This window comes from Chroicocephalus ridibundus, chromosome 1, assembly GCF_963924245.1.
Source record: "Chroicocephalus ridibundus chromosome 1, bChrRid1.1, whole genome shotgun sequence".
Lineage (NCBI taxonomy): Eukaryota > Metazoa > Chordata > Aves > Charadriiformes > Laridae > Chroicocephalus > Chroicocephalus ridibundus.
The window spans coordinates 153,761,362-153,779,696 of NC_086284.1; the positions used below are offsets into that span (position 1 = coordinate 153,761,362).

Consider the following 18,335-nt stretch of genomic DNA (forward strand, 5'->3'; position numbering starts at 1 on the left):
TCTCAACAAAATCAGCAGATTCAGCCTTTTTAGATCCAGAGATTGGCTCCATTTCCTGGCAAAGAAGGAATCTAAGCCTGGCAGTTTTTGAAGAAAGAGAATACTATGCACGCAGGTGAGACTAAATCAGCAGGGCCTGTTTGGAGATGCTGGTGGGCACTGCAGTAGGAGACAGATGCTGACCCACAGGACAAAGACACTGAATGTCAGTACACGTGAAACTGGAAAAAATGCTTTGTGGATGAAAGACCTTATAAATAATAGAGTGACCAAAACGCCCGAGTTCCACTGTTTGTGGATGCGATTTCATGAGCCGTGCCTCTGTGGAAACCCTCAGTCATGTTCTCCGCTCTTCCCACCCGCACTCTCACAGCTTCCCTTCTATGGAGAGCCCTGAGCACTCAGAGGGTGACCAGGGGGCACACACCTGTCAAAACCTGCAGATGAACCTGAACTCCAGCGCCTTAGAGTGATGTTTACCGGGGAAACACTGCACGATGCAAAGCCCCCGGGAATAAGAAAATCACCTACCTAATTTCATCAGCTTCAGCGGCTTACCTGCATAATGAATTCAGTTCTTGTGTATTATATACACAACACAGGCATATATTGACAGTAGATCTTAGCTAGCTCCCTTCCTAGATATCACCTATGTGAGCATTCTCATTATTTTACAGATGGGGAAACCAAGATCCAGAGAGAGCAAATAGGATGCCCAAGCCACACCGCAAATGACAAATTAACCTTGGGCTTCCGTACATGAAAAGCGACATCAGACCAGAGCTGGGATGGTTCTGTATACAGAGTTGCAGGTTCACTGGGTGAACAGAGTACAAGGGACCATTGCTATATGCTTGTCCCATTCCAAGATAGATATATTTTTTTTTTTTTTTTTTTTTTTTTTTACCCTACACATCTGCTACAAACCACAGTCACAGGGGAGCTGGACCTTTGGTATGATCTACTACAGCTGTTACTGTGTTCCCTAGGTTTTAGAAATCAACCTGATCCTCAGCATTGGATGTCTAAGGACACCCTTAGACTTGGAAGGAGTTAGATTTAGGACCTTGCTTTTGGAATGTTTTGTATTAAAATGATTTATGTGAACACATTTGCTCTTTGGATCTGGCAGCAGCATGCAATCAGGCCCAGCTTTTCTTAATATTTTGGGCCATAAGCCATCCAGCTTGGGGATTTATTCATCTTAACGTGTTTAGCTTTGTAAGCACAATGCAGTAGTTACTGTTGTGCCTCCCGGCTGCTCTTCCATTTTTTATAAACACATTTTCTCTGCTAACCTACTTTTAATTTTTTCTTGTAAAGCTGTTTTGAGTCTTTCTCTTGCTTCCTCCCCCTGCAACCACCAGGATAAAACTGCTCTGGGTGCTAAACACTAGTGACTTGAATTGGCTCCAGCTTCTATATCCTGGCTTTGGAAATAATTGTTCCCACTAATCCTTTTGAGTGCACTCCCAATTCCATACATTCAAAGAGCTGTCGTCTGCCCGCCCCCCCCCCCATACACACCCAATTGCTTCTGTTCAACAATCAGAGATCATGCATCAGCATATTGTAATTGCTGGTGCCAAGCAGTTCTTGAGCCCCCAAACCCACTAACTGCTCCCAAGCTATGGACGGAGGTTCTTCCACCAGTGTGACCGCCCTTTCTGCCTCTTCCTCCTCCCAGCTACCTGGAAAAGAAAAGTTATCTTCTATTCCAGCTCAGTCCTGCAGCCTGCCAGTCGATTCCTGGATCCCTTCAATTCAGTATCATAAATACACTTAACGAGGGAGTTTAATATAGATTTGGTAAGACAGTTATTTGAGCGATACATAATTTATGCTGCCCTGTAGCACAGGAAGCCGTGAGCAGCATAACAGAGCAAACGGATTCAAGAAACTCACCATACAGCAGCACAGAGTGCCAAAGGGGGAAAAGGGTGGGGAGAGAAAAAAGAAAAGAAAAAAAGACAACAACCCAAGGAAGGGGATGCATGAAGGAAGGGAAAAGCTCGATAGCAGGAAAAAACGTGAAAGACAGACAAGGTGAAAGGCACAGGGTGAGAAAAGGATGGAGAAGGAGAGAACCGACAGAGGATGAAAGGAGAGAGGAGGAGCCGAACAGAAGATGCAGATGGGGGCAGAGAGGGTCTTCAGGATGAATAGGAGACAAGAAGGAGCATAGAAAGGGAGAAGTGGAGAGCAGAGGATGTATGCTTGATGCGACAAGCAGGTCTCTGCAGGCTGTGAGTGCCACAGCCAGCTGGGAAGCAGAAGTCGACTGCAATGTTGGCTGGAGGGCAAGGGTGAGGAGAGGTGCCCCGGATCTCGTGGGGCTCTGCTACCTCGCGACTTACCCCCGCTCCTCTGCTCTCCCTGACAGCCACAGCACGGGGACTGCCCGGCTTCCCTACCCGCTTCCAACCCTTCAGCTCTACCTTGCGTTAGGTTTTGCCGTTAGTCTCCTGCTCCTGTGTGTCCTCATTTCAGGGAGCTGCAAGGGGGGATGTGAGGCCAGCCTTTCAGCTGGGTAAACGAGAGATGCTCTGCTGGCAGCTTCACCCAACCGCGCTTTCGTCCCTTTATCAATAGTAGTGTCCTAACTGGGCACCCCTTAGCTCAAGGATGAGGGTCCTGAGTGCTGCACCGCAGTGACATCTCTGCCCAAGAGACCTCACCAAATTTGCTTGCGGGTGGGAAACAAGACACAGGAGGTGGATAAAGCAAGTGGAGAGTGGGAGTTTGGTGAAAGCAGAGAACACGAACAGCGCTTTGCAAGCACACAGGATCTGTGCCTGCCATTTGCCTAGGCTTCCACTTCTGAAGAGGTGCTGGCCCTCAGCTCCTGGAAGTTACTTTTTGGTTGGAGAGCTCTGATCCAAACAATTGGTGTCAGTGAGCCCTCTGTTACGCTGAGCAGAAGTGTAGGAACACGTCAGAAAAAGATCTCCATCAGGACCACTCCCATGCATGGGAGAGCCTGAGATACCAGGAAAGCATCCCTGATTTATTTTCTGGGATTTATCCAATGTGAATTGAAGGCAACAGAACCATTTGGCTCTGAACAGAACCCCTGCCGAGCAGAACAGATGGCTATATTAAAAGGAAAAAACCCTAAGCACAACTGGACTAGCTGACAGCCTCCACAGAGGCCGAAGAAGGGGACTGGCCCTGAACACTCACTTTTCCTTTTGCCGGCAGCATCCATGGCGAGGTTTACTATTACTTTCGTCGGTGGAAGGCAGCCAAGACGCTTGCCGTTGTGCCAAGCTGGAGGAGAAACCTCCCACAGTTCGCAACGCAGTTGGTATTGACCAAAGCGTTCCCGGCGTGTCCCTTCCCTCGCGCACGTGCGGCCATGCACCATCCCGCTTCCTCGCCTGCCGGCTGGCACGTACGGCTCCGCGAGGGGAGTCCCACCCGCCGGGGGGCGGGGGAGTAGCAGACATCTGGTAATCGCTGCTGTCACCCTGCCCCTGCCACCGTCTCTGCCTCGGCGTGGCACCTAGGCCAAAAAGTATTAAAATTGGCTGCCTTCACCCCGAAGCGGCCAGGAGCTGCAGGGAAGTGAGTTTCTCTGGAAAAGCAGAGTAGCTAATAACCGTACACTTAAGAGCAGCAGTATTGATTGAGAGCAGAGCCTTTAATCTCCCTGCTTTCTGCCTGCAGAAAGGGAACTGTGCTCCTCTCCTGCCTCGCAAGATGATGACTCTCTGTGTGCTTTAACCTTCACCCACTGATGTTTACAAAGTGCTTCTAAAGCCGCCAACTGGCAAACACCGTGGAAAAACACTCTGGATTTTCCCCGGTGCCTGATGCCGTGTGTGTGTGTGTGCGTGCGCGTGTTCGCCTGTGTGGGGCTGGCTGTTCATCGGCCGGGATCCCCATGGCGGGCGTCCCTGCACCTACCCCTCTGAGCGCAGGGCCTGCATTCACGTCTCTGTTTTCTTTGGCCTCTTCCAGCATTTCCCTTGGAACTAATGGCCAATAATAGAGTTTCTCCTCAGACACCCCCCTCTGCCAGAGCGCTCCCATGAAGAGGATTATCGTTCTTGTACTTGCAAGCCTCATGCTGTCCCACTGTCTCTTTCAGGCTGTTCTCCCCTGGGGATAGGGTCACAAAACCCACAGATTTGCAATTAGATCTGCTCTGTAATTTATTTTTTTTTTTGTGCCCTGAAAAATACAAGGGAAACTGTAGATTTTGTAGAAATGATCCAAGTAGCTTTAAGAAAGCTCTATGCTCCCCTCGGCCTAAAATCTGCAAGCTTTCGAAAGAAATATTTCGATGAACCCCCTCCAAAAGTTTTCAGAGGAAAGTAGCTATTTCTTGTAAAAATAAAGGCACACTGAAAAGCAAAGAATTTCCCTCGAAAACTAATTTCAGTGGAAATTTTTCAGGTGGCTTCAGTGAGCTGTGGAGCTCAGCATGCCCTCTGGTGCCAGAGCCAGGTTTCACAGGCCCTGGGACCTGCCAGCTCCCTGCAGCAAAACCAGAGATCGAGTTTAAAAAGAGGGAGGGGAGAAAAAAATAAAAATAATTCCGTACTTGTGGTGATATTCATCCTTCTTTCTCTAAGAATTCATACAAAAAATAAAAACAACAGTAGAGGTGAGAGTTAAATATTTGGGGGTGGGGGTGCTTTGAGTAAGAATAAAGCCTCTGACTTATGAAATGTAGACGGGTGCCTCGCTCAGCCCCTGTAGTGATCCGTATCGCTGTGCCACGTTTACGCAAAAGGAAGCAGAAAGGGGATTTGCCTGAGGTCAGGCTGAAGCCAGCAGAGTCTTTGCAGGGAAAGAGGCTGTCTCATATGGAAAGCCAAAACATCCGGGAACGGGACAGGGGAGCCGAGCTCCAGCACCAGTTCAGCCAGTGTTGTTGTGTGACTGGGCTTTACTTTTTTCAAGTCCTAATTTCCCTACCCTTAAGAAGCGGGCAATAACGATACATCCCTGTCTTGGGAAAGCACTGCATACTGGTAGGTGCTGTTTTCCAGCAGACATGCTGGCTGTGCAACAAAGCTTGCAAGATGAACTTGGTGTCTGACTGCCAGGCCCAGGTTTCCTCTCTTTGTCGCAACATGGAGAAGAAAAGGCAGTGATTCCCACTCTTCAAAGTGACTGGAAAGGCACCAGCTCTAGCCTGATGACATAAATCACTTTGATGAGCCTTCAGGTATGGTCTGGACTTGACTTAGGGCTCTGTTTGCCAAAATGGAGTTATTTAATCTCCCCGGTGATCCCACGTAACCCCCTACAGCTGTGCAGGCAGTCCTGCTGCAGGGAAACCAGAGCTGCTTGTGAATCAGCTCCTGAGACACAGCAGTTTACAGGATGGAACTTTAAGACAAAGCAGAACCAGAAATGGTGTCATTTTGAAAAAAACTGGATGTATCGTGGCAGCTCAAAAAACAAGTCACAGCCACGCGTTCACACCCCACAGATGCAGCGGTTAGCTGGTGAGAGCTACGGCACCAGGCATCCCAAGCAAAGCCATCTTGCATTCATCGAATTGCCAGATCTGTGAAGACTCCTGGTTTGTTTAAGCCTCATGTTGTTTGAGGCCTCAGGCTTGCATTCATAGCTGCTGGACTAGGCAGAATACTCCGTAAGGGCCAAATCAACAGAGGAGCTGGATTTCTCTAACTTCAGCTGGTGGCACAGGGGCTCCTGTGTCACAGGGGTTCCTGCAGGTTGATGTTTTTTAGCTGCCTAACTGAAAGCTTTGCGTCCAGCTTTCATCATCCAGTAACATTTTGGCTGCCTTTGTGAATCTACTAAGCCTGCGCTGACAGAACTTTGAAACAGGAATCACAGTTTTTCATTGCTCAGTGCAAGGTTTTCCCAGATCCTATGACTCCTCATCAGAGAGCGGTGGCCATCCCCTGCCTGTGGTATCACGTCCCAGACAGGGGAACATGCCATTGCGCTCACCCAGATGAGAAAAGCCCCTGTGAAAGCTGTCTATTTTCATTGCCTGATCATCTGGGACACAGAGCTCGGTAAATTGCAGCTCTGCCCTCCAGGTAAAAGAGCACTCACACGCCAGGTGGAGGAGGTTGTGTTTTCATTCAACAGGAGCTCCTGACTTGCTTTATTTGTCTCACATAAGCAACCGGGAACAGATGTCTCAGCCTCCTTGTACCAGTCGCTTATCTAACAAAAGCTCTGTCTTGTTTGTACAGCGTCTTTGTTCTGGCACCCTTAACTCATCATTACACACAGATAAACAATCAATGCCCAGCCTTGTGATGCTGCTGGGACGAGGGCTGACTCTTCAGGAATAAGGACAAAAACCACTTGAAAGGGGTCATATTTCAAACCTTGCACCACTTGGTATGGGTACCACTCTGTTGCAACAGGATCACACGCTTTTAAGCCAGCTGAGAAGGGGCAGTACCTAAATCTAGGTTTTTTAGATGCGTTCCCAGGATCAGACTTTTTGCTGGCCTCCTCTCCCTGAGATGCAAGATAATTCTCTTCTACCCCAGACAGTAATGTTTAAGAAGTCCTGAACCCCTACGCACTGCCTTTGAGTCCTTACCGGCTCTCTAGACTTCTACTTTTATCTCCTTCCAGTATCTTTTAACTTCTACCTTCCACAGCAAGAAATTACACGCTTTTTAAAAGAAGCCTCTTAACCACAGTGACTTTACTGTTAGAAACCCCAAGAATTACATGTTTTAAGCTATTAAAAAAAAAAAAAATCCCCAAAAGCACTCTCCTACCCCAAGCCAGCCCCTTATTAGGGATCACAGCTCACCAATAGCTCAAACTGGACACAGTCCTGCCTGCCTGCTTTTTACTACGCATCTTTCTCACATGAAGAGGATTACTGGCACAACCCCTTCCAAAATTCAGCCCCAATATTTCAGTATCAGACACACAACCACATGCAGCACTCTCCCACGATCACTGGCTTTATTCCCGCTCCCACCCTGGAACAGAGAAAGCCACTATTGCCCATGGATGCACAGAGAAACCAGAGACAGCAGCACGAAGCAGTAGCCATAAACCTTCTGTATCATACCTGAAGCACAGAGGAAAGGTTATATTTTGTACTCCATCTGGTAAAAAAGGCTACCTCAGGCTCACACATGCTCCTTATACCCAAATTTAAAGGGTTATCCATCAGACAGCGCTGAGGGCAAGGCTGCTGGTCTTCACTCCAGCTGACAAGAGGCTGATTACCCAGAGCTGAAGCCTATCTGCTATGTGGAAGTGTTGTTTTTCTTCCTTTTTTAGAAAGAAGATCATAGCTTGCTGCAAATATATCCAAATCTTTTGTAATTGTTGCCTTTACTGGTGGTTTATTACCAGCTCATGACACTCTGGGTGAATTGAGAACAACCTTTTCTATCTTTTTTTTTCCATCATTTGGGTCAAAACAGCTAACAGGGGAACTCACTTAACAAGATAGAGAAAAGGTGGCTGGCTAAAAGCAGCCAAATGACCCACCGCTGTAATTAGATTAAGGGCAACCAGGTGATTTACCCCTTGTAAATACCTATTTCTTTCCACTGACAAAAAATGTGCCTGAATGATTAGTTAAAGTTAGGTGTGATGGATCCCACCCCTCATCTTGGTGCACTTCAGTGCCTGATATTTTGAAGAAATAGTGCCCCTGGTTTCAGAAACAAAAATGTGGATTGTCTCATCTGCTCTGGCATCTTATCTAAGACAGTAGCCAGCAAAAAATGTTCAGAGGAGATACAAAGCCTAGCCACTGACAGTCCTTTGAACACCCGACCCAAAGAGAAGATCTCACTCTGATCCCTTCTAAGTTTGAGGCCTGTCTGTGCCCTGAAGGAAGAGAATTTAATATTCCTTTCAAAATCCCTAGCTATGGATAATCTATATTATTGTAACTCTGAACAAGCTTGTTTTTCACAAAAATACTCAGTATTTTTCTAACCTTGCTGAGCTCTTGATCACTGCAAATATCTCGTGCCTATTAATATCACGAGGTGAGTGTGAGGGGAAACTGGATGCTCTCAACACCTTTAAAACACGCAACTTTGACTCTTTCCCCGGCTTTCTAGATAAACCCCATGGGGAGGCAGCAGCCCGTTCGACATGGATGGGTCTGTTGGCTTAGCAATTGTTACCAGTTCATGCAGTTTCTCCTGTCTCCCCAGGGCGTGAATCCTCATCTCCGGATTAATGGGCCGATGAACATCAACCACTATGCGACAAAGAAGAGCGTGGCGGAGAGCATGCTGGACGTGGCGCTCTTCATGGCGAATGTCACGCAGCTCAAAGCGGTGCTGGAGCAGGGGACTTCCTTCCAGTACTACACCACCCTCATCGTGCTCATCAGCATCTCCCTCTTCTTCCAGGTGATGATCGGGATTCTCCTCATCATCACGGGTAAGGAGGCCGCCAAGGCACGTGCACCCTTGTAGGGTGTTGTTTGGCCGACATGGGAGTGAGAAGGAGAAGCCTCTTCCCCTGAACCATTTCCCCTGGCCCCAGCCAGGGCTGTAGGATGTTTGAAGAGAGCTCGACGCGGGCAGTGGGGAGCTCTGTGTTACTGCTCTTCAAAGTGGGGAGGGGGTTGGTTTTTTCTCTTGCACAAAAGCTCTGAGCACTACTCTTCCTTCACTTTCCCACTGCTGAATCCCTGTTGTAGGGAGAGAGCTGGGTTTCGGGCCCCTTGCTGCCCATCCTGTAATGTGCCCCTTCGTGCAGCTCCTGCAGATACTACATTTTAGCTGTATCTTTCGCCTCACTCAAGCTGAGACCTAACATAACAATTTAGGCAGAGATATTCCCTATATTAACCTCACATTTAACCAATCCCACAGTTCTCCTAGTGCCATACAGACAGTATGTTAACACCAGCATTTCAGACAGGCTTGCCCAGTGCTCCATCTGATACAGGAGTTGCTGTATTTCAGCCTCCAACACATGCCCAGTATTAAAGTCTGCAGAATGCTGTCTTTTCCTGTATATCCTATGTGTTTTTTCATGTGGGACACAGGATCACAGGTTACAGGAAATCCTGTGACATGTTCCTTCCCCTGCCTGACATGGCACAGCCTTTCCCAGTGGCAGCTGCGGTGGCTGGAGCCAGCTGCGAAGAGAAGGGGGACAGGGGACCACAACCGAAGGCAGGGAGCCACAAGGCTGCCGTTTCCATGGCTCATTGGCCAGACGGCCCCAGTAACTGGCGCATTCCTGTGTCTGAACTGATCAATGCCCATCAGCTAAGGCTGATCCCACTCATGGATGCAGATACCTCTCGGTCTGGGGGCGAGGAGGGTGTTGATAGCTGTGTCAGCACATATGTGAGATCTGGGTGTCAAAGGGGAACTGGCCTCCCAACCCGAGTACGACATTGCTGACTTTGTCGCCCATGTCACCCGGCCTTCCCTTGCCATGTCCCATGGCCATGCAGTGGGGCGAATCACATGGCACATGCCTGGCTAGCATGCAGCAGTAATTTGGCTATTTAGGGTTTGCCCATGGGAGGGCCATGGCAACTCCACGGCAAAACAAAGACATGATGACATGACATAAAAAAACCATGTCTTTCCTCTGCTCTGTCCTCCCATGTTGTCCTGGGGCAAGCTGTGGCCCCTGTAAAGTTCCTGGGACTATTCCCCCAGCTCTGTGGCCACATGCCCAGGGGCATCATGGACATTTGCCAGGCAGGGAAGGCTTGCAGGGGCTGGAGGACTTGGAGCCAAGCTACAAATCTCCCTTTTTTTTGGTATTGTATCACACAGCTCGTTTGAACCTGAATGATGTTGCAAAGCAACCCCGCCTGAATATACTCAACAACGCTGCCACAGCTCTCATCTTCATCACGGTCATCCTCAACATCTTCATCACAGCCTTTGGGGTGCAGAAGACTGGCCTCTACCCTACCAGGAATTTTCGACCTTATTAAGTCACGGGGCAATGGAGTCAGGTAAGAAATGGGTGAGTTCCCATCACTGCCAGCCCCTGGAAGCGCTGTCTCAGAAAACATCATTGCATGGTGGAGGCAAAGCTGCACAGATTAACAAAGCCTTTCCAGAGGCATGTTGTTGTCCCACAAGCATCTGGGGCCATTGAACAAATTCCCTCAGAGGAGGAGGATTTCTCCTTGCTCGGTCTTTAAAGCAAGAACACCAAACATCCCAACTGCTGGGATTTATCAGCAGCAAGTGGTTTTCAGAAGGCTGCAGACCTCATGCTAGATACTGATAGCAGTTGTGGATGGGAGCTAAATTCAGAGAAGAAAATGAGGTGCGTTCTGCGAGGTATCCAAAGATGGCAGCATTATCTGAGCAGAAGAAAAGGAAGGTGCTGTTGAGGTGGGGGTGAAGGAGCTCTTCACAACAGCCAGTGTGGCTTGGCCCGGGCTGTTTTAAGAATCTAACTCTCATTTTCAAGAGTTTTGTGAGTAAGGGTCCAACCAAATGCTTGGGTTCCCATGTCAGGTCAACGAGGGAGTGACATGTTCTTAGGTCAAAAGTCCTTCAGGTCAAGAAGCAAAGTTCACATCTCTTGCTTACGTGACCTACGACACGTAAACATAGTTTAAATGCAATACACTGTGGCAACAGCTGGCAAGAAAGCTCAATAGGCAGGATGCAAAGGCCAAAAGCCTCTATAAAACCACTGCTGGCTTGGGATCCAGAAGGGTGTGAGTGCTGAAGAGCAGCACCCCACATCCGTAAGGGTGGCCCTGGTGCCAAATGACCCAGTACAGAGTGACTGCTCCTCTCTGCCCATGCAGCATGGAGGAGCCTGCCGTGACCTTCCTGGTGTTTCTTGTCTTCCCTGCAGGATCTGAGCAGCGCGGCTGGCGGGGAAAGCTCTCCTCCTCTACGTTTTCACTGACCTCAGCAGGAGCCCATCGACGAATCCGGAGAACTGGGTTAAAATTTTCAAAACCGTGTGCGTGTCATGGTATACCGGTCCCTTACTGTAATGCTTTTGCAGTTCTGAAGGGGTGAAAACCTCGCCTTTCAAAGCTAGAGCAAACTTTGCTAGAGAGAGCTGCAGGAACAAGCAGCAGGCACACAATTTCAAAGCACAGTTCTGTAAATCTCATCTCTTCTTTTAGTTGCCTGCTTCACATATTCAGTATTGGCTCATTTTGTAGAGAAGACCAAACGATTTACTTTGTAGGCTAAATATGCAAGAAAAGTCCAGCTTTTTTGTCTCAAGCACAAGTTGCTATACTTAAAGCAGTGCTACCCAGTAGTTTACCTCCCAAATATTAGAATGGGTTTCTCAAAGTCAAAAAAAAGTTCTCATGGGAGGATAGGAAAGTGCGCGTATGTCAACGTAGCTAAAACCAGTTCAAATGTTTTCCTAGTTGTTTAAAAGTAAAATTAAATGCGACACAGTTAAGAAAACAATCACATATTTCCAGCATTGGAAAATTAACAATGACAGAAAATAGATATTTTGGTCTGATGTCATCACCTGGGACCTATAAGGAATAACGTCAGAATAGCCTGACAATATTTAGTAGAAAATGAAGGAAGATTATACACAAGGAAACACTCTAGGCTTATTGCCACAATGAGAAATGACAGGTGCATAGTGTATGACTTTATTAAAAAATCACCATTATAATTTAAGGTCTTATCACTAACATGAATGTTTTTAAATATATCATTTTTATATTGACAATGCGGGAATTCTTTTGTACTAGAAACAATTTGTTTCCTTAAAAAAAAAGTGTTTGAATTAATGATTTTTCAGATTTTTTTTGAAGGAGTAAAATTTTTCGATCCTAAATTTTGCAACTCTGTAGTCATGCTAAAAAATTGGTATTTTAATAGCCTGGTGTAAGCCTATTTAAATGATGACATGCTTTTCTGATTATTAAATGATTTTTTTCATGGTACGGCAGAATCAGAGTTCAACGTGGATTTCTCATTTTGCATACTCTTGCCACCACTGAGAAAGAAATGTCATGAAAACATCCACATATTGGTTTTCAGGAGCCACTGTGAATCTCTGACGCTTAAAAAAACCAGATACGGGCAGATTTCATTTGTACTCTGTATTTGACTTTACAGAACCAGACTTCTATTTAAGTCACGGGTGGTGCTTTTTTCTGGAGAGGGTTTGAATGACCTTGCCCACAAAGCCTGCTGGGTGAGGCTACGGGCCAGCATCAGCCAGTACCTGCAAATGACAGCGGGTTGTTAGGTTTTTTTGCAGCTGAAGGAAAGTTGCATAGAAAGAGTAGGGTGGAAAACGCCAGTTATGCATTTAGCAGAATTTAAATGCGCAGAGCTGAGCGCAGCCTGGGATCTGTTTGGTGAAGGAGGTAAGGACTCATCCCCCACTTTGTCCCAGGGGATGGCAGGTCTGCAGGAACACAGTTTTGTGCTTATCCTGGTCCTTGGTCTCTGCTGAGACCAACAGTCAACAGGGGTGACTGTTTCTGGGACGCCTCTGTTATCCCGCTCTTCTCTAGAAAAAGGCTTCACTGTAGAGGCAGCAAAACTAGTTCTAGCCTGTGCAAAACCACCAGCTAAGGGCTTTCAGCCACTACTGGCCAGCTGGGTTCATGAAAAGGTAAAAAATTATGCATCCCGTGTGCAGATCCCAAATCCTGTGACTCATTGCTTCACAGAGCAGGAGGCAAAGCAATTAGCATTGATGACTGAACGTAAAGAAAAAGAAAAAAAAAAAAAAAGGTTCAGCTAGGGAAAGAAGCAGTGAGGGGAATTTCATTACCAGATCTTAACTTCAACACCATTGTCTCAGAGAGCTGCCAGGTCAGGTACGGCGACGCATGAGGCCTGCCCGAGCAGAGAGGGCTTCCCATCACCCAGCCCAGGTGAGCAGAAGACGGACAGCCCACTGGAACGCTTTCCCCCCCCCATCACCTTTAATAATCATTTCTCATGGTAATGGAATCAGACTCATTAACAACCTTGGCTACCTTTTTCCCTCTCCATGTCTGACTCCCGTTTCTGCCAAGCTTTCTATACTCAAAGGAGTCACAGTTGAAGTGAAAAGGGGCCAAATTTAAATCTAAATAAGCAGTTGCCGTGAAAGAGCTGACATCCCATTTGTGTAGGCTGTGCCAAGTACTGAGCTCAGGTCTAGTCCCTCACTTGCATTCTTCTCCAGGAATTGTCCCCTGCTTGCAAGAGGGACCACTTTGTTCTCCACATTCCCTCTCTATGATCGCATCACACTTCTGCTTTGCCGGGATGTGTATTTTTCCAATGTTTCTACCTTGTTTCACATGAGAAACCCAGGCAGACAGGAAGAAAAACGGTTTTGTTGCCACCCCACCTTCTACAGCCCTAGAAGGGACTGAAACAGGTCTCACTCCTGGCTAACCTTGCTCGCTGCATCTCCCACCCACCCCTGGCTGCCGAGTCCTCGCTGGCTTGGGCAGTGACCTGTCTCTCTGGTATTGCCCACGCCTTCAGTTATGTGAAGCCAGAGGAGCAACACCTGGTTTCTAACCCCTGCTGCATGGCGAGGCGGGTGTGAGTAACACACAGACAGAACTGAGCTCTTGTAGGAAGACAAGGTATTTATAAAACATGAGGGAGAATCAGTATATCCCCCAGCTCTAAGAGAGAGGTGGCCCAGGAGGCGTCTTGAAGGCACAGAGCCACTTTAAGGCAGATAATTCAAAGGTACAATTCAGATTTTTAACACAAGGCATCGGTATCTAAAAAAAACAATCAACTTCAGACATTGGTAGACAATGAGCAGAGGCGAGATGTTCATACTGGGCAAATGTTAAAGACAACGACAAAACAAGTCACATCATAATTTTCACACAATACATTTCTCTCAGAATAATAGCTGCAAGATTTGCTGCTGGCCGGCAAGCCGAGGTGTGTATAGCCCCATCTCTCCCTTACAGCCCACAGTGGTCTCTGAGCATGTGGGCTGGAACACAGCTTTTGTCCCCATGGGCTCTCTCCAAGCTCCTCCACGGAGGCTGCCAACTAGCGCCAATTAGTTTTAATCACATTTACTACTGCAATGCTTGAATACCAACTAAGAATCCCCACTGTGCTAGAAAGGGAAGAACATTTGTGACGGTAATTTTGACAGTGGGGATACTGGCCATCAGGAAACTGGACTGGAACCCACTAACTCCTTACATCTCCACCAAGGTGTCCTCATGAGGTAGAGTTCTGCTTGCCACTGGCCTGGGTTACAAGGTACGAAAGAAGGAGCACAGTCACAGCTAAAGTATGGGGGAAAAATCCTCAAATTCTGGTGGCAGTGCTGGAGTGAGGGCTGCACCCTACTTTGCAGTCCACTCTTTGCTGACTGTCCTCTATGGTGAAGAAGAGGGGTTACTCGTATCATTGAAGCCAAGTGAGTTACCTTCTGGATGCACCCAATTCTTGCCAGTGCCTGCAGATGAACGCCAGCTGCTAACTTTAGGTGCTGCAGACCACATCTAAGCCAGATGTGAATGCACACGGTACAAATAACCCTTCCTCCCTGTGCGTGACTTAAGGGCCGCCACCGAATCCATCAGCCCTCCATCTGCAAAATGGGCACCAGGCCGTTCTCTGCTTGACGGGGCCAAACAGACGGGTCCCGCTAACGCCCCGGCGCTCACCCTCCCTGCCAGCCTCTCCCCATTCCATAGGGATTGCGTGACAGAGCCAGCCCGGACAGGCTGTGGAGGCACAGCCCCGGAGCCTGGAGAGCAGCTCACCTGCACACTCGCGGGGCTGTGCCTGCATTTGAGTGAAGCACAGGCTCCGACACGCACCGAGGGCATGACTGACGCTGCACATTCCAGGCAGAAACAGAGCTTACTGCAACGTTGCATCACAGGGCTCTGGCCTCCTAAACTCCTATAATACATTCTTTAAAAAAATAATAGTGTTGGCTGTTGTCAGCCTCTTCCCTCTCGCCCCAACTGCAGTGTTTCATTTCTCAGTCTCTACATGAGTAAAACACTTTCCTTCAATAAAAAGACTGCTCTGGCTTGGGCAGAAGGCTAAGGCTGCCTCTTCTGAGATATTCAGTGTCTGCATTCTGGCAAAGGCTCCGCAGACTCAGAGACACAGCTCTCTCTCGTCTACTTCTCACCATCGCTGCACACTCTGCAGCGAAACTTTCTGAAATCTAGTTGTCTTTTTCTGACTCCACCAGTCACAAACCCCAGACAGAGGCAAGCAGATGACTTGACAAGATTTCTATCTCACGTGCCAGGACTTGCACGTTCAGTTTTGTACTCCAATAGGGGAACTTGATGGACTTGTCAAGCACCACAGAATTAATAATAAATGAATGCCTATTCTGAATTGGCATCCACTCTATCAGTGTAAAAAGCAAAAAACCTCTAGAACCATGTCAGCATTGCTTGTATCCTTGATAACTCCATTACTCACTTTTCAGCAACTCCCCCCAGGGCTAGGTGCCATGAGCAGCATCCTCCGGCACGGTCTCCCCTGAAGCGTGGGACCAGTAGCAGCTTTTTCAGCACAGAATGTGGACACCGAAGCCCCAGTGCAAAGCACTGACTGCGCTGGGGTCTCTATAGTCCTGTAAAATGGTTGTAGGGGTAAAAAGTCTTGCCTTACGTTAATAGCAGCTTCAGGGGCTGAGAATTCCCCATAGTATCAGGCCAGCTGCAGACAGGGGCTCTTTCCACAGGTCTTGGATCAATGCTGGCATGGGTCTGCCCATCCTTTTATTCACTCAACCCTCTTCTCTCCTCGCTGTTCCCTGCACTCAGTGCAAGTGCCAAGGCCTGAGGCCACCTCCTCTGTACTGGGCCAGAGCTCCCAGGGCTGTTTCAGAGACGAAGCACCAACAGCTGTGCCAGTTCTTCAACCAAGAACCCTGCTCTTTACATAAAAGTCAAACTATGACGAGACATAACTGTGAGGCCATAACTTATTAAATTAACCTTTAGATGCTGCATAAACGTACAGGATTTAGAGAGCAGAATACTCTGTCTCCTCTTTTTTTCTGACAAAATCACAATATTTCAACTAATAAAATATTGCCACTTCTTCCCTGCTAGGGTTTCCCTGATATCGTTACGACAAACACACATGTCTGTCAGATAAGGCTGCAAAATTCCTCCTGAGATGACCTCCTAGCTTCTCTGTATAACCCCTCCACTATCCTCAGGCAGTGGACCAATAATGGAGGTGGAGCTGTAACATCAACCCCTGCCACCTTGCCCAGTTGCAGGCAAATATGGCTCTCATAAGGGATGTGTACTCGAGTCTCCAACTATGGCCCACGATTTGCTGAATGTGAACATGGTTTTTCGAAATGCCTGAAGTAAAAAGCACAGAGAAACATCTAAGCACCAGCAGCCTAAAGTGCCTATCAGCTCCTCCACATCCAGATTTCCTTGGGTCAGCACATGGGCGTGTGGACACAATACAGTTCAGAGAACTTATTTTGGTCCTCTGTCCAAAAGCATGGACACTGGAGAGATGGGGAAGGAGGGGAAATGGGGAGGGTTTTTTGTTGTTGTTGTTGGGTTTTTTTCCCTTCAAGTATTGAAAGAGAAGCTGTGTTACTGCAAATAAACCATTCTGGCATTAGCTGGGATTTGTTTGCCTGGTTTGCACCACGCAAGACTCAACGGGAAATATGGCACCTCTCCCACTGTACCATCCGCCAGACCGCATGGCAGGAAGTAGGAGTCCTTCACTTGTCAACATCTCCCCCGCACACCTTCCCAGCAAGACACGGATCCCACGTCTTGGATACAATGGCTCACCAGAGAAGCTCCCGCTCCCCTAGTCTGACTATCCCTTCCTCAGCTGTGCCGTCCCATCAGAGGGCTCTGGAGGCAGAGGAAGAGTTTGTGCACTCGGCTGTGTGCCTTGATAAAGTGCACGTCGAGACGAGATGGTGGACGGCGCTGCTGGGCAGCTTTGGGGTTGAAGGCTACAGTGTCTTCAGCTGGCGCCGGTTCCACATGCCCCGCTTCGAGTGAAACCAGTGGAAAAAGTTTCTCAGGGAGAGACGCTCCACTTCCAGCCCAGCCTGCAAAATCCTGGCAGAAAGGAGAAGGGGAAACTTGATCACAATGATGCTGAGTGGGCTCAGCCCCAGGAAATCTCTTTTAAGTTGTCCTGTTGTCAGGAGACTGCGATTGAACTGAAGAGTCCAGAATAGCTCAGACGTATCTCACATCCATAAGCAGGTGTCCAATGACACTTGCTGAGTGTTTATGCACCCCTGTTTATACAGGACTGGTCAGGAGTGGGCTGGGCTGCACACGCCAGGCTATGAGGAAAGACAGCTGGCAACATGGCTCATAGCTCAGGATGCTAGTTTTTTCTGCAGTCATCTGACAGAAAAGAGAGGAGAGGCCCCAAAACCTAGAACTACAAACCCAGAGGCCTAGGATTTGTACAGCAGGATCCCTCATTATAAACGTCTCAGAAATTGTAACTGTACCTGATAATATTTAAATGTCTCTCTGACAACTGCTTGTCTGGGCAATTGCTATACATAGTAGGGGAAGTCTGAGGGACCCAAACCAGACCCACTGTGCACTGCACTGCTTGAAGAGGGCAAAGTCTTCACCATCACCAGTGCGTTATCTGCCTGTGCCCAACAGCAGTGTGGCTGGAAGGCACCAGGAAACGGCTTCTCTGTTCTTTTATTGGTGGCTCTAGTAGTGTATTTTGGGTCCACTCGCCTACTAGGTTTGAGGTCAGAATGTGCTCAAAGACTGGCCCTCACTGACCAAGTTTATGGTGGCATTAGTCACTTCAGTCTCCTCAGATCCCCATTCCCCTGGTCATTGGTCTTCCAGGATCTAATGGGTCTTCCCTCCTGAGCATATGAATGATGACAATGAATGCCTACCTGTCCAGGAGTTCCCAGTCCTCTCCTCCCCAGCGGTCCCGAAACTCTTTTGTGTTCATGCCTCCGATCTTGTCCAGGTCAGACTTGTATATGCCCAGGAGACCAAACCCATTCACCTCCCAGTAGCCTGAGGACAGCATAAAAGAGGCACAGGCATGTTGGTGCGTTGAACCATTGATGACTCCAGCAGGGCTGCTGGAGTGAGACTCAAGCTACTTCTATCATGATGTTGACACCAGAGAGCCAACTGAGCACCACGGCAGAGCCAACCATATTGAATCTTTGGGAAATGAGAAAGGCTTGTGGACAGATGGCATGGGCTGCCCTGTGAACTTGCCAGCAGAGCCTCTCACATCTCCTGCCTGGCAGCATAGTACCTGATGCACATGGACTGTCCCAGCTACAAGGGGTTTGTCCCTGTGCCTGGATGGTTCAGGATGGCCACCTCCATCTAAAGGAAATCCTATGCTCAGATGATCTGTGTCACTTTCCTCCCTCTGATTTGGGTTGGTTTCCCCCACCCCTAGGCTACCAGCTCT

The 18,335-nt window shown here is 48.1% G+C and overlaps 2 protein-coding genes across 3 annotated transcripts in view; one reads left to right on the forward strand and one right to left on the reverse strand.

The window, feature by feature from the left end:
• Nucleotides 1-11,701, forward strand: part of NINJ2 (ninjurin 2) — a 48,658-nt gene extending 36,957 nt beyond the window's left edge. Inside the window, exons 2-4 of one of the 2 annotated variants that reach the window (XM_063318815.1) lie at nucleotides 8,142-8,373; nucleotides 9,735-9,930; nucleotides 10,783-11,701. In XM_063318815.1, coding sequence (XP_063174885.1) covers nucleotides 8,142-8,373; nucleotides 9,735-9,898 — 396 coding nt within the window. In that variant the 3' untranslated portion in view covers nucleotides 9,899-9,930; nucleotides 10,783-11,701. The remainder of the gene's footprint in view (nucleotides 1-8,141; nucleotides 8,374-9,734; nucleotides 9,931-10,782) is intronic. The other variant, XM_063318806.1, reaches the window with a different exon arrangement.
• Nucleotides 11,702-13,681: 1,980 nt separating this feature from the next.
• B4GALNT3 (beta-1,4-N-acetyl-galactosaminyltransferase 3) overlaps nucleotides 13,682-18,335 on the reverse strand; it is a 67,564-nt gene continuing 62,910 nt past the window's right edge. Inside the window, exons 19-20 of the mRNA XM_063318792.1 lie at nucleotides 17,797-17,923; nucleotides 13,682-16,975 (exon numbers count right to left, since the gene is read on the reverse strand). Coding sequence (XP_063174862.1) covers nucleotides 16,867-16,975; nucleotides 17,797-17,923 — 236 coding nt within the window. The 3' untranslated portion in view covers nucleotides 13,682-16,866. The remainder of the gene's footprint in view (nucleotides 16,976-17,796; nucleotides 17,924-18,335) is intronic.